Here is a 14,978-nt window from a genome sequence, read left to right on the forward strand (position 1 = left end):
TTATGCTCCAGTATGTCTCTTTACACACAGTATGTAGTGACTTGCTCTTTGGAGTTTTAGGCTGGTTATCTGTAAAGTACATTGAGACAACTGCTGATTTACAAAAGGCTTAATAACATACATTTGATTGATTGATTGATATTTGTTGTGAACTTGTGTACTCAATAAAGAGGTAGAAAAATACTTAAATTGAGAAAAGATGTCTCTTAATTGATTATATTTTTGATTACTGTTATCAAGTTTTAGTTATGGGTATGATCAGTCATAATAGATTATTAGTGTATTAGTGTACTGTATGCTTGGAAAAGAGTATGAGTGTTCACTGAGATCGAGTGTGTCATTAACAGTGGGATTTTGACAGTGATTTCATCCATTCCTACAGCGCTTCCTTGTGTTTTTTTGCTGCACTACACCACCAAGGGATTATGGCACAGCTTGAGTTATGTGTGAACTCCAGCTTCCTCCTGACAGAGACAACACCTCATCAGACAATTGAGTAAGGAATGTTACGTTGAGAAAAACAACCTATGAACAACTTCATTTGAAGGTTCAAAATGTAATTTTTTCCAGTACTATTTTACATCCAGCATGTTTACTGTGACAGGGCCTTTGTTCATATTTTAGCTCATAACGACGCTGAATGATGGTTTGTGATGGATTGTGGTTTCTCTGGTGAACACCACTGTGAATCCCCCTGGAGTCTCTACATGCTACGCACAGAGCTCAATGGCTCAGCAGACACAACAACGTATACACGTGAAATAACAGACCCACTATGAGTTTTATGGAAAAAAAGAATGCATGTATTTAGGACTGATACAACGTTATACATTATTACAGTAAAAATGGGACAAACAACATGTAGTGTAAATAATTGTGCAATTGAACAGAATTGACTGTTCTATATGTCATGATGAGATAGCTAGTATGAATCTTCTCATGTATTATTGTTGTACTGTATCAGACCCTAAGGGCCCTGAGTTGTGCTTATATGTTTTCTGTTATTCTCTCCGTTCTGACCTCTCCTCCTAAGTCAGGGTCATAGAGCACCTTCCAGGTCCTGGTAGCATTCTTCACTGTCGACAGCAGCAGGATGAGAGAGACAGGCCTTTACTTGGCAGTGATGACGACGGGAGCATCGGTAGTGATGGTAGCCACTGTGGCTGCCTCCTCAGCCGAGTCGCTGTCACTGTCATGGCTCTCGTTGCTCTCTGCTGAGTCGCTGTCACTGTCATGGCTCTCGTTACTCTCTGCTGAGTCGCTGTCTGCTGCCCCAGGCCTGGCTGTAGCTTCCTCACTACTGTTGCTGCTGTCAGTCTCATTACTGGCGCTGGTGCTGGTGCTCTCGCTAGTACCATCGCTGCTAGCGCTACTGGTGCGCTCACTGGTGGCATCACTCTCCAGGCTCTTGGCCTTCTGGCTCTCTGTGCTCTCAGAGGGGGTCCTGTCCTGGCTGGCTACGTCGACATGCGCCTTGCGCATGCTGGACTCCTCGGCTTTCCCGCTGGAGGCGTCCAGAACCTGGCTCTCCACGTCAGGGATGCTGGTGTCCTCCTCCATCAAATCATGCACCTGCAGGGCCTGGAGGGGGAGAGAGAGAGGCGGTGGAAGGATGTTTAGACCAACTTCCAAAACTAAATGGAAGGAAATAATGCCTATGAGTTTGAAATGGAGAATTCTAACACAGAGGAGAAACAAATTTACCTTGAACACTGTCATCGTCTTCTCAATCTCATTTCCGAGCCCGGTGTCGTAGACGGACACCTTTTTGCCAGCATACATGCCCTCATCCATCTTTCCATAGGATTTGTAAGGAGAAGGTCCCTTCTCGATGTTGTTAGTATCTACATAGATGGTAGACTTCTTGTAGTCGCTGGGGTAAGCCATGCTGTCTCCACGTCCGTCATCGTAAATGGGGGCCTCAGTGGTAGCCATTGTGGGCTCTACGGTGGGCTCAGCTGTTGCAGGGGAAGCTGTGGTGTCTGCCTCCTCTGACTCACTGGACTCATCTTTGTCCTGAAAACACATCACAACACCTTTAGTTTTACATAACCTCTTATAAGATATAAAGTTCAAATAAGAGCTTAGTGAAACACTCCTGTCTGTCAACATGAACTAGATGTCTTCATTGAACTACAAGCTATAGTCTCAGTGTGGCTATAGTCTCAGTGTGGCTATAGTCTCAGTGTGGCTATAGTCTCAGTGTGGCTGTAGTCTCAGTGTGGCTATAGTCTCAGTGTGGCTATAGTCTCAGTGTAGCTATAGTCTCAGTGTGGCTATAGTCTCAGTGTGGCTATAGTCTCAGTGTCGCTATAGTCTCAGTGTGGCTATAGTCTCAGTGTGGCTATAGTCTCAGTGTGGCTATAGTCTCAGTGTGGCTATAGTCTCAGTGTGGCTATAGTCTCAGTGTAGCTATTGTCTCAGTGTGGCTATAGTCTCAGTGTGGCTATAGTCTCAGTGTGGCTATAGTCTCAGTGTGGCTATAGTCTCAGTGTGGCTATAGTCTCAGTGTGGCTATAGTCTCAGTGTGGCTATAGTCTCCGTGTGGCTATAGACTCCGTGTGGCTATAGTCTCAGTGTGGCTATAGTCTCAGTGTGGCTATAGTCTCAGTGTGGCTATAGTCTCAGTGTGGCTATAGTCTCAGTGTGACCCTGTGAACTTATTGGAGCCATAACTACATATGCATCTAAAAATAAAAAAGTGACTCAATATTTCCTACATATCAACTGTCAGTAGTTTTAGACATAGTGCACTACTCACATCGCTGTCTGCGCTGTCTGCGCTGTCTGCACTGTCTGCACTGTCTGCACTGTCTGCACTGTCTGCACTGTCTGCACTGTCTGCGCTGTCCGATGTTGGGTCTGAAGTTGGATCAGCTCCCTGGAGAATAGAAAAACAGGATCAATCAATGTATCAATTAACATCCATCAAAAGCACAGATATGGTTGTCTCTATCAGGGGTAAGATTTATTTAGCATCTTATGCTTCGTTATGCTTCAACATAATTATGTTTTACCTCGGTTTCATCTTTGTCGGAGCTCTCGTCTGATGTTGTAGCGGTATCTACATTCTTAAAGAAAACCTCAGCATTAAAAACAGTCCAATAAAAATTGACATATTAATGTAGTTTTCCCTACAGGGCAAATGTATACATTTCAATGCCAACACAACTTCAGATGATAAATGAATGTTTGCTGAAAGAGGCTCTTACCTGTACAGGAGCCACCTCAGCAAGTTCTGCTGGGGCTATCCCAAGCACTGGAGCTGGTTTCACCTGACAACATGAACAGGAATTTAAGTGGATACCAATGTACACATCTGTCTCTCTCTCTGACTCTGTTCAATATATACTGTATGTTCTCATATAGAAGGAACACTCACCAGTTGTTCTGAGCTCTCTGGACTGTTGCCGAGCGAGCGTATCGCCGGGCGACCGAGGACCGATGCAAAGAGCAGGACGAAAACAATTGCAGCCTTCATTGTCACGAGGTGTATCTAAAAAAATTATAATCATGAAAAAAGAAAGAATCATGAAAGCCACCAAAATGATGAGGACTGAAAATAGAAACTATGTTGAAAGCTGTACACTGTGTAGGCTACATTTAACACCTTTTTAAATGTGAAAATGTGATACATTCTTTTTTCAATTTGTAAAGTCTTTTTGTCTGTAATGTCTTTTTTGTTATGTGTCTGGCCCCAGGAAGATTAGCTGTCGCCATTGGCGTCGGGTAATGGGTATCCTAATAAAAGCATCAATTACAGCAGAAATGCCCGGATGGGAGGCAATTAGACTGATTTTACATGAAAAGTGCCTGTGAAGTCCTGCCTTGTAATGTTTAAACCCTTAAAGCCTGGATTACTATACAGGGAAAACACCAACCATGGGCCCTTATGAGTCTCTGCCATAGCTAAGTGGAAGGACTCTGTTGGAAGTGCACTCCTTTTAAAGTCCCTAACCGTTGGCAGACAAAATGGGCTTCCCTCCCAACTAATGACATCCAGCCTAGCCTACAATGATACAGCCTATAGGGAGGAAGTCAAATACCTGGCAGTGTGGTGCCAGGACAACAACCTCTCCCTCATCGTGATCAAGACAAAGGAGATTATTGTGGACTACGGGAAAAGGAGGACCGAGCACACCCCCATTCTCATCGACGGGGCTGTAGTGGAACAGGTTGAGAGCTTCAAGTTCCTTGGTGTCCACATCACCAACAAACTATGATGGTTCAAACACACAAAGACAGTCGTGAAGAGGGCACGACAAAACCTATTCCCACTCAGGAGAATAGGTTCTACGGTTCAAGAGGTTCTACAGCTGCACCATCGAGAGCATCCTGACTGGTTGCATCACTGCCTGGTATGGCAACTGCTCGGTCTCCTACCGCAAGGCACAACAGAGGGTAGTGCATATGGCCAGTACATCACTGGGACCAAGCTACCTGCCATCCAGGACCTCTATACCAGGTGGTGTCAGAGGAAGGCCCTAAAAATGGAGCGCCAAGTCGAGGTCTAAAAGGCTTGTTAACTGCTTCTACCCCCAAAACATAAGACTCCTGAACAGGTAATCAAAGGGCTACCCAGACCCCTCTTTAACGCTGTTGCTACTCTCTGTTTATAATCTATGCATAGTCACTTTAACTCTACCTACATGTACATATTACCTAAATTACTTCGACTAACCGGTGCCCCCGCACACTGACTCTGTACCGATACCCCCGGTATATAGCCTTGCTTGTTATTTTACTGCAGCTGTTTAATTATTTGTTACTTTTATGTTCTATTTTTTACTTAACACTTTTTTATTTTTTTATTCTTAAATTCATAAAGCATAAAACATTGTTGGTTAAGGGCTTGTAAGTAAGCATTTCACTGTAAGGTCTACCTGTTGGTTAAGGGCTTGTAAGTAAGCATTTCACTGTAAGGTCTACCTGTTGGTTAAGGGCTTGTAAGTAAGCATTTCACTGTAAGGTCTACCTGTTGGTTAAGGGCTTGTAAGTAAGCATTTCACTGTAAGGTCTACCTGTTGGTTAAGGGCTTGTAAGTAAGCATTTCACTGTAAGGTCTACCTGTTGGTTAAGGGCTTGTAAGTAAGCATTTCACTGTAAGGTCTACCTGTTGGTTAAGGGCTTGTAAGTAAGCATTTCACTGTAAGGTCTACCTGTTGGTTAAGGGCTTGTAAGTAAGCATTTCACTGTAAGGTCTACCTGTTGGTTAAGGGCTTGTAAGGGCTTGTAAGTAAGCATTTCACTGTAAGGTCTACCTGTTGGTTAAGGGCTTGTAAGTAAGCATTTCACTGTAAGGTCTACACCTGTTGGTTAAGGGCTTGTAAGTAAGCATTTCACTGTAAGGTCTACACCTGTTGGTTAAGGGCTTGTAAGTAAGCATTTCACTGTAAGGTCTACCTGTTGGTTAAGGGCTTGTAAGTAAGCATTTCACTGTAAGGTCTACCTGTTGGTTAAGGGCTTGTAAGTAAGCATTTCACTGTAAGGTCTACCTGTTGGTTAAGGGCTTGTAAGTAAGCATTTCACTGTAAGGTCTACACCTGTTGGTTAAGGGCTTGTAAGTAAGCATTTCACTGTAAGGTCTACCTGTTGGTTAAGGGCTTGTAAGTAAGCATTTCACTGTAAGGTCTACACCTGTTGGTTAAGGGCTTGTAAGTAAGCATTTCACTGTAAGGTCTACACCTGTTTTATTCGCCACAAGGAACAAATAACATTTGACTTGATTCTTTTTTTTTAATGCCTAAGCCCACGCATAATCATCTCCCTTGTTTTCCAGCTAAACTACTCTCAGCTAGAACAACATTACATCAAGTATAACTCTGAGCAGGCAGTCTTTTAGCTATACCAATAATGATCTCTGCATAGTGTATAATTCCCCAAGTTAAAAGTGGAAGTTTGGAAGACCACAGTTGGTCCAGGGAGGCAGGGAACAGGATGAACGTCCCTCAGCTTTATTTTGAAAGCTAACTCTACTTTTTTCATTAGATCCTTGGGTACTAGAATAGAAATCTGTTCTAGAATAAATCTGTTCCAGAATAAATCTGTTCCAGAATAAATCTGTTGTAGAATAAATCTGTTCTAGAATAGAAATCTGAAGTGTGACGGAGGCGAGAGAAACAACGTGGGATGTTGAGAGGATGATGAGTGTAGATGAGATCTGACTTCAGAAGTAACTAATCCAGCCTGTCAGTTTCGCTGTTATTATTATTTCTCCTCACATTCAGCCCTTTAAAGGCTGTGGCTTTGTCTTGGAACAGACTGTACGAGTCAGTTAGCTGAGAACAAATTAGCTGTGGATTTGTGAGCTGAGGCCACAGCTTCCTCTTCCTGCTGTCATGCTCACATTCATCACTCCAACACTATAAAACCTAGTTTATGATTTATTTCACTCTATCAGGTTCAAGCAAAGGCACATACATATCTGGTGTTTAGAGAGAATGTGTAATAACACAAACTTATTGTTACACCAGACTAGTGAGCTCTATTTCTTTTTCATTATTATTGCTAACCAGAATATTGCGTGTATTCTGTTGTACATAAAAAAAAGTGCAACACATTGAAGCATTGACTGTGTAGGATGATAGATTATAAGTGCTGAAGAGTGTCTCCCAGATTTCTTAAAATTGTGAAAATAATTGATATTTGAGTTACACAAAATATAGGAGAGGATTATAGCAAGTAAGCACCAACATCTATACAAGTAAAAGCCATTTTTTTTTACCTTGACTTGTTCTTCAGAGAATCCACAGGATAACTCTAGAGTAGTTAGTCAGGAGGATGAGAGCTGCTCACTATTCTCTTGGATGCCAAAGGAGGAACAGCACAGTTCAGTTTGGATGTGAATGGATGCTGCTGAAGGGAGGCTGCTGGTTGGCTTATAAACCCGGCTGCCTCCAGCTCCAGCCAATAGCAGCAGAGCTAGAAGTGTCTTGTGATGTTTACCACTTCTGGCCCACCTCTCCTCTCCCACTCTTCCTGTGGTTTTTGTGGCCACTCAATGCAAACATTCACCAATCGACAAGACAGGAAGAAAAAAATCCCTCATATCCTGTATTGTTAGAAATAAACTGTGGACACAAGCCCTGTGAAATTGAGATACATGACAGTACTTACAGTCATTTGATAGAAAACACAAAATGAAGACATTTTGGGTTTATTACTGATGAAGAATTGTGTAGCAGATGAACCATGATTGAAGTACCAAAACATTACTGTTGGTTTGTAAGGTAATCCTCCTTACATAATCACTAAGCCAAAGTTAAAGAAGAGCCACGGTTAAGGAGGAGATGCATGTGTTTATTTGTTATTTTATTAGGATCCCCATTAGCTGTTGTTATTGCAGTGCCCTCGTGAAAAGTACTACTGAATTACTACACAAAACTCGTTTGTGCAGTTAGTGACTATCTAGAGGCACGTAGGAATTGTGCAGTAGTGACTATCTAGAGGCACGTAGGAATTGTGCAGTGAATGTGTAGTTTATGCACTACTCAAGATACACAAGTAGAGTTTTGAAGTGTTCGGTAAGAAAACAGTAGTGTTTCCAGTAATAATCAGGTAGAGATTTTTACTACAGTACTTGATGTTGGTAGCAAATACATAGTCAAAACACTACAGCTTTACTACACAGGCATTTCAATAGTAATCAGTTAGAGATTTTACTACTTGATTGACTAGTAAGGATAGAGAGAACAATGAATTGAGCTAAATACAGACAAGTCCTTGATGAGGACCTGCTTCAGAATGCAAACAACCTTAGACTTGGGGTGAAGATTTACGTTATAACAGGACGTTGACCGCAAGCATATAGCTAAAGCAATGCTGGAATGTCTTCAGAACAAGAATGTGAGTGGGCCAGCCTTGAGTGGCCCAGCCAAAGCCCAGACTTGAATCCCATTGAAAATCTGTGGAAGATTTCGGTTCACCGCCACTCACCATCTAATTTAACAGTTTAAGAAAATCTGCACAGAGTATGTAAGAATATCCCCAAATCCATATGTGCAAAGCTGATACACACATACCCAAGCTGTAATCGCTTAAGGTACTTCTACAAAATATTGACCCAGGGGTGTGAATACTTATGTAAATTAGATATTTCTGTATTTAATTTTCAATAAATTTGCTAAAATGTAGAAAAACATGTTTTCACTTTGTCATTATTTGGGTGTTGTGTGTAGTTTGGCGAGAGAAAAAAAATTGATTTCATCAATTTTGAATTCAGGCTGTAACACAAAATATGTGATAAGTCAAGGGGTAAGAACACTTTCTGAAGGCACTGTATATCGTATGGAGAGTACAAGGAGATGGAGTAATCCTTTTGCGGAGGAGAACTTCCAGACACCGATGTATTCTCTGAATTCTAGAACATACTTTTCCTAAAAGTTGGAGAGCATTGAAATAAACAATAAAAGTAGTAGGTATGAAATTAAGGTAGTGTCCCTGATTGGTTTCTTTGTCAAACTATCTATCCTTCTTGCAGAGCGAAGAGAGTGAGGAAATACATGTATTTTCATACAGAGCTAAAAAAACGGAGGGGAACACAGAACAGAGGCAGACGTGGAGAAAACAATCACAGACAGCACCAATAGCTAGTTCAAATGTTTACATTTACATTACATTTAAGTCAATTAGCAGACGCTCTTATCCAGAGCGACTTACAAATTGTTGCAAATGTGAGAAATCCCCTTTCCACAGATGGAAAGATTGCCCAGAAAAGGATGCGGAATGCAGGAAATGTCACAGGAGAGGAACTTTACAGCTGTCTGTCGATTAAAGCAAATGCATGAGGTTTCAGAGGAGGTACAGCAGGACAGCATCTTTCTGGGAGAAGTAAAGGGGAAAAATACTGGCTGGCATTCAGACATTACACTCAATGGGGAGGTTGTGTCAGTTAAACCAGACACTGGAGCAGCAGTGACAGCTATCCCAACTAGGCTGTATAGCTATAGCAGAGATGGCCCTTTGCTCTCTACAAACAAAAAACTGTACGGGCCCAGTAATAACATTTTACCAGTGGAAGGGCACTTGGTGATTAAACTGGAGAGTAAAGACAAAAGTACCATCCGGCCTGTCTTCGTCGTTGACTCTCTAGCCAGACCGTTGCTGGGGCTGCCAGCAATTGAAGCATTGCAACTCATTGAGAGAGTGAGCGAACTGGAGGACCCAGGTGAGGTTTTCAAAAAGAAATTCCCAAAAGTGTTTTCTGGTCTAGGAAGGATAGAAGGTGACTACAAAATCCACCTGAAAGAGGATGCTGTCCCCTATGCCCTTACCACCCCCCGCCGGGTGCCTATCCCTTTATTGGCCAGAGTAAAGGAAGAGTTGGGGAGGATGGAAGAAATTGGGGCGGTGTCTAAAATAGAGAGTCCCACAAACTGGTGTGCAGGGATGGTGGTGGTCCCAACAGCCAATGGGGAAATAAGGATCTGTGTGGACATGACTAAATTAAATGAGGCACTCTGCAGACAGAGACACATCTTACCATCAGTGGAGCAGTCACTGGCTCAGTTGGATGGCTCACAAGTCTTCACAAAGCTGGATGCCCGCTCAGATTTCTGGCAGATACCGCTGTCATCAGAGAGTAGGGCACTCACAACGTTTATAGCACCATTTGGCCATTACTGTTGTAATGTTTTGTCATTTGGAATCGCTTCCGGTCCTGAGCATTTCCAAAGACTCATGTCCCAGCTGTTGGAGGGGCTGAGTGGCGTCATAGTCCACGCGGACGATGTGCTCATGTGCAGAAGGGACAGAGCAGAACATGATGTAAGGCTCACAGCAGTTCTGACCCGACTCCAGGAGACTGGCCTGACACTCAATGAAAAATGGACTTTTGCACAATCAGAGGTCTTGTTCTTGGGACACAAAATCAGTGCAGCTGGAATAGAGCCGGACCCAGAGAAGATCAGCGCCATCACAGATATGCCCAGACCCCAGAATGTGGCTGAAGTCAGGACCTTCTTAGGCATGGCCACATATGTGGGTAAGTTCCTCCTACAGTTCTCAGATACAACCAAACCTCTGAGAGACTTACTAGCCAAAGAGAATGACTGGTCATGGGGTCACATGCAACAGGTAGCGTTTGACAAAATCAAAGGAGATCTGGCCTCACAGGGAGTGCTGGCCCAGTACCGTCCCCACGCTAAGACAAAAGTATCAGCAGATGCATCATCCTTTGGGCTAGGGGCGGTCCTCACACAGATGCATCATCCTTTGGGCTAGGGGCGGTCCTCACACAGATGCATCATCCTTTGGGCTAGGGGCGGTCCTCACACAGATGCAGGACAACATGGAGTGGTGTCCAATAGCATACATCTCCCGAAGCTTATCCGACACAGAGTAAAAATATGCTCAAGTGGAGAAGGAGGCGTTGGCTATCACATGGGCATGTGAAAGGCTCAGCCAATACCTTATTGGCCTGCAGTATACATCAGAGACTGACCACAAACCACTGTTGGCTCTGTTAGGGACAAAAGCACTGGACGACTTGCCTCCCAGAGTTCTGCGCTTCCGCCTCAGATTACTGAGGTTCACCTACAAGATGGTGTATGTGCCAGGGAAGGCACTGATCACAGCAGATGCACTCTCCAGGGCCCCAATTAAACATCCATTATCAGAGGAGGAGCAATGTCTAGAGGGTGAGGTACAGGTGTCCATTAATACAATAAGGGACAGTGTACCTGCATCTCAGACCCAACTGCAGCAGATTGCAGAGGAGCAACAACAAGACCACATCTGCCAACAGATAGTGCAGCAGTGCAAAAAGAGATGGTCCAGGCAGGAGGAACTGCCTCAGCTGCTGAAGCCCTATTGGGTGCACCAAAGTGACTTCCACTGTAATGGAGATCTTCTCATGAAAGGACAACGGATAGTTATCCCAGAGACTCTACAACCAGAAATGCTAGACAGAGTGTATGATGGACACATGGGGATAACCAAATGCAGACTGAGGGTTCAACAGTCAGTGTGGTGGCTTGGTCTGAGTACTCAGATTGCCAAGCTAGTGGCCCAGTGTGAGGTCTGTACAAAATGTCAACCTTGTCATCCGGAGCCAATGGCAACGGAGCTGCCAAAACGGCCATGGCAAAAGGTAGGGGCGGATATGTTCTATTGGAGAAATGACACTTATCTGCTAGTGGTAGATTACTACTTAAGATACATTGAAATAGCAAAGACACCCATAACCACATCAGCTGGTGTTATCAATGGATTAAAGTCCATGTTTTTCCAGGCAAGGGGTCGCTGAGGTCCTGGTTACAGATAACGCTCCCCAGTTCTCTACAAGCTCCTTTTCTGCTTTTGCCGCAGAATATGACTTCATACATGACCAGTAGCCCCTACCATGCACAGAGTAATGGTGAGGCAGAGAGCTGTGAAAACAGTCAAGGGACTGCTGAAAAAGAACAAGGATCCATACAGGGCTCTGTTAGCTTACAGAGTTACACCACTGCATCATGGGCCGTCGCCTGCCGAGCTCCTGATGGGCAGGAGGCTGCGTTCCCCATTGCCTTTCTCGCCGGCTCAGCTTAAACCCTGATGGCCTAACAGGAACGCCTTCGCTGAGAGGGACAAACGTCTGAAACAAACGCTAACTGGAGACTTTAATGGGAGACACCGTGCTAAGGAGAGGCCAGAGCTGACCGAAGGTCAGCGCATGTGGATTACAAACTCAAAGACACCAGCAATAGTGCTGAGGAAAGCGGATGCCTCACGCTCCTATGTGGTGGACACAGACTCAGAAGAGGTACGAAGGAACAAAACACACCTCACAGCTCTTCCAGATCTACCAGCCACACAGACCTACCAGCCACACAGATCTACCAGCCACACAGACCTACCAGCCACACAGACCTACCAGCCACACAGACCGAGGCCACACAGACCAGCCACACAGACCGAGGCCACACAGATCTACCAGCCACACAGACCTACCAGCCACACAGACCTACCAGCCACACAGACCGAGGCCACAGAAAATGCACAAAAAGAGGGTGAAGGAGAGAGAATGCTCACAGAGCCATAAGCGCACCCAAAAAGGGATGTGAAGCCACCAGAGTGTCTGAAAGACTATGTTACGTGAAGAGAAAACCTACTGCTGGGGAACATACCCAGCAAAAAGAGACTGTACCTAAGTTAATGTTCATACTGTGTGATTTAATGCTTTCATACTGTTTCAGGATGGGAAGTAGCATGTTAGAGAATAATACTGGTTTCCAAATTGCATTTCAGTTATGCTTCAGTGGTTATGCATGTTGAGTTCTTGTTCATGGGAGAGGGGAAGATGTAGTAGGATGTCCCTTGGGGGCATCCGTACCTATGTAGGACATGCAAGGGTTAGGTTAATAAACAGGATGGAGCTAGAACCTCGTTGTCGCACGGCTTTATTTTAGATCATACTACATAACTTGTCTGGATTTCTATATTAATGTTTGACAGGTGTCTGACATAGCCACTGGAGTATGCATTTCTACATGTTGAGTCTGCTAAGGTACTTTACATGTTTGTTTTTTTTTTTTTAACCTTTATTTAACCAGGCAAGTCAGTTAAGAACAAATTCTTATTTTCAATGACGACCTGGGAACAGTGGGTTAACTGCCTGTTCAGGGGCAGAACGACAGATTTGTACCTTGTCAGCTCGGGGGTTTGAACTCTCAACCTTCCGGTTACTAGTCCAATGCTCTAACCACTAGCTACACTGCTGCCCCACATGTAATCCACTATAAATTATTATCTGATTAACTACACAGTATAGACAAAACGCTGTGTGTGTGTGTGTGTGTGTGTGTGTGTGTGTGTGTGTGTGTGTGTGTGTGTGTGTGTGTGTGTGTGTGTGTGTGTGTGTGGGAGAGAGAGAGAGAGAGAGAGAGAGAAAGAGAGAGAGAGAGAGATAGTGTATAAGAGAGAGATAGTGTGAGAGAGATATTTCTTTTTTTAAATGTATTATTTCACCTTTATTTAACCAGGTAGGCTAGTTGAGAACAAGTTCTCATTTACAACTGTGACCCGGCCAAGATAAAGCATAGCAGTGTGAACAGACAACAACTCAGAGTTACACATGGAGTAAACAATTAACAAGTCAATAACACAGTAGAAAAAAAGAAAAAAAAGAGAGTCTATATACATTGTGTGCAAAAGGCATGAGGAGGTAGGCCAATAATTACAATTTTGCAGACTAACACTGGAGTGATAAATGTACAGGTAGAGATACTGGTGTGCAAAAGAGCAGAAAAGTAAATAAATATAAACAGTATGGGGATGAGGTTGGTAAATTGGGTGGGCTATTTACCGATAGACTATGTACAGCTGCAGCGATCGGTTAGCTGCTCAGATAGCAGATGCTTGAAGTTGGTGAGGGAGATAAAAGTCTTCAACTTCAGCGATTTTTGCAATTCGTTCCAGCAGAGAACTGGAACGAAAGGCAGCCAAATGAGGTGTTGGCTTTAGGGATGATCAGTGAGATACACCTGCTGGAGCGTGTGCTACGGGTGGGTGTTGCCATCGTGACCAGTGAACTGAGGTAAGGCGGAGCTTTACCTAGCATGGACTTGTAGATGACCTGGAGCCAGTGGGTCTGGCGACGAATATGTAGCGAGGGCCAACCGACTAGAGCATACAGGTCGCAGTGGTGGGTGGTATAAGGTGCTGAGAGAGAGAGAGAGAGAGAGAGAGAGAGAGAGAGAGAGAGAGAGAGAGAGAGAGAGAGAGAGAGGATATCACATCACTGGACCACCCAGCCCTTATTCTTTATATCCTTTGTGGAAAGTCTGCAGTAGAACTAGGAGATCCACTTTTACAGTCTCCTCAGAGCATGTTAATGACCTTACTGTAATCCTAGTCTGGTCAATGCAGCGCTGGCGGTTTGGCTGCCTTAAAGCAAAGCTGAAATCAGGGAAAACACATGGCTCCAATTGAGCCATGATCCACAGCATTAGTTTATGAAGCTGATGTAATTCATTGAAGTGGAACCCATGTACAACAAAATGCACCTTAGGCCCGGTGATCATTTAGTTTGGAAATATTATTTAAACTCATTGTATCATACATGCATTATGCAGATTGTGTAGTGTTTTAATGGAATATTGAATTAAGCCATCAACATTCGTTATCGTAAAAAACTTGTTCGGGCTGATTCACAGTGAGGGATGATCCCGCTGTAGACCTAAAGCCTGTAAATGTGGTATTGCACTAACTGTTATACAGTGGAAGAACCCAGTACAGGCCAAGTAGTCATTAACGGTTTGTTTTTGTGTGTGTGTGTGTGTGTGTGTGTGTGTGTGTGTGTGTGTGTGTGTGTGTGTGTGTGTGTGTGTGTGTGTGTGTGTGTGTGTGTGTGTGTGTGTGTGTGTGTGTGTGCTTGTGAGTGTATCTACAGTGTAACATACTGAAAGACAGGAGATCATATTACTTTACATAACATTTATGTTACTAATTGTGTCAAACTGGTCAGTGGGACTGCACCAAGGGAAAGGCTATTGTTATCTTTACCCTTCAGCCAAAAATGGGTAGTTAGGACGTACCCAGAAGGTCACGAAATGGTTGCCTAAAGTGGTCAGGACGTTGTGGCATGGTCTCTTGGAGATTTTGTCTAGTTCTCGGTTTGTCCCGGGACATCCTAAGGAGTTTTTTTGGATGTGCTTAGGACTTTGTGTCAAGGTCCCGTGGAATTTTATTTTTTTGGTGACAAACTAGGAACTGGAAAAAACCTTCAGGGGACCATGACACAATGTCCTGACCACTTTAAGCGACCGGGTAACTTACAGGGAACTAGACAAAGGTCCTCCAAAGAATGTTCTCTTGGGGCAATCATGCGACGTCCCCTTGACCATCATGAAACGTCTCCTTGTGGTCATTAAATGTTCTACGGATAATGTTCTATCAGAACCAAATAAGAACTTTTCATAAACTTTTGTAATGGACATCAAACTATCTTATTATAACGTTATGCTGCGACCAAACCGGGACCTGTACTGAACGTCCTT

At 43.8% G+C, this 14,978-nt stretch overlaps 1 protein-coding gene across 1 annotated transcript; it reads right to left on the reverse strand.

The window, feature by feature from the left end:
• Window positions 1-802: 802 nt before the first annotated feature.
• LOC135547916 (dentin sialophosphoprotein-like) lies at window positions 803-6,840 on the reverse strand. Its single transcript, XM_064977125.1, has 7 exons — window positions 6,725-6,840; window positions 3,383-3,496; window positions 3,213-3,275; window positions 3,018-3,071; window positions 2,762-2,881; window positions 1,705-2,016; window positions 803-1,581 (listed from the first exon to the last, which is right to left on the reverse strand). The coding sequence occupies exons 2-7, from the start codon at window positions 3,479-3,481 to the stop codon at window positions 1,111-1,113; spliced, it is 1,119 nt and encodes a 372-aa protein (XP_064833197.1). The 5' UTR covers window positions 3,482-3,496; window positions 6,725-6,840; the 3' UTR covers window positions 803-1,110.
• Window positions 6,841-14,978: the final 8,138 nt, after the last annotated feature.

This window comes from Oncorhynchus masou, chromosome 11 (genome assembly GCF_036934945.1).
Source record: "Oncorhynchus masou masou isolate Uvic2021 chromosome 11, UVic_Omas_1.1, whole genome shotgun sequence".
Taxonomy (NCBI): domain Eukaryota; kingdom Metazoa; phylum Chordata; class Actinopteri; order Salmoniformes; family Salmonidae; genus Oncorhynchus; species Oncorhynchus masou.

Excerpts from the sequence above, each read along its gene's own strand:
- LOC135547916 (XM_064977125.1), bottom strand. The coding sequence starts at position 3,481 with ATGAAGGCTGCAATTGTTTTCGTCCTGCTCTTTGCATCGGTCCTCGGT. Across the intron at positions 2,882-3,017 it reads CCGACAAAGATGAAACCGAG|GGAGCTGATCCAACTTCAGA; the intron begins GTAAAACATAAT and ends TCTATTCTCCAG. Across the intron at positions 2,017-2,761 it reads CAGACAGCGCAGACAGCGAT|GACAAAGATGAGTCCAGTGA; the intron begins GTGAGTAGTGCA and ends ATGTGTTTTCAG.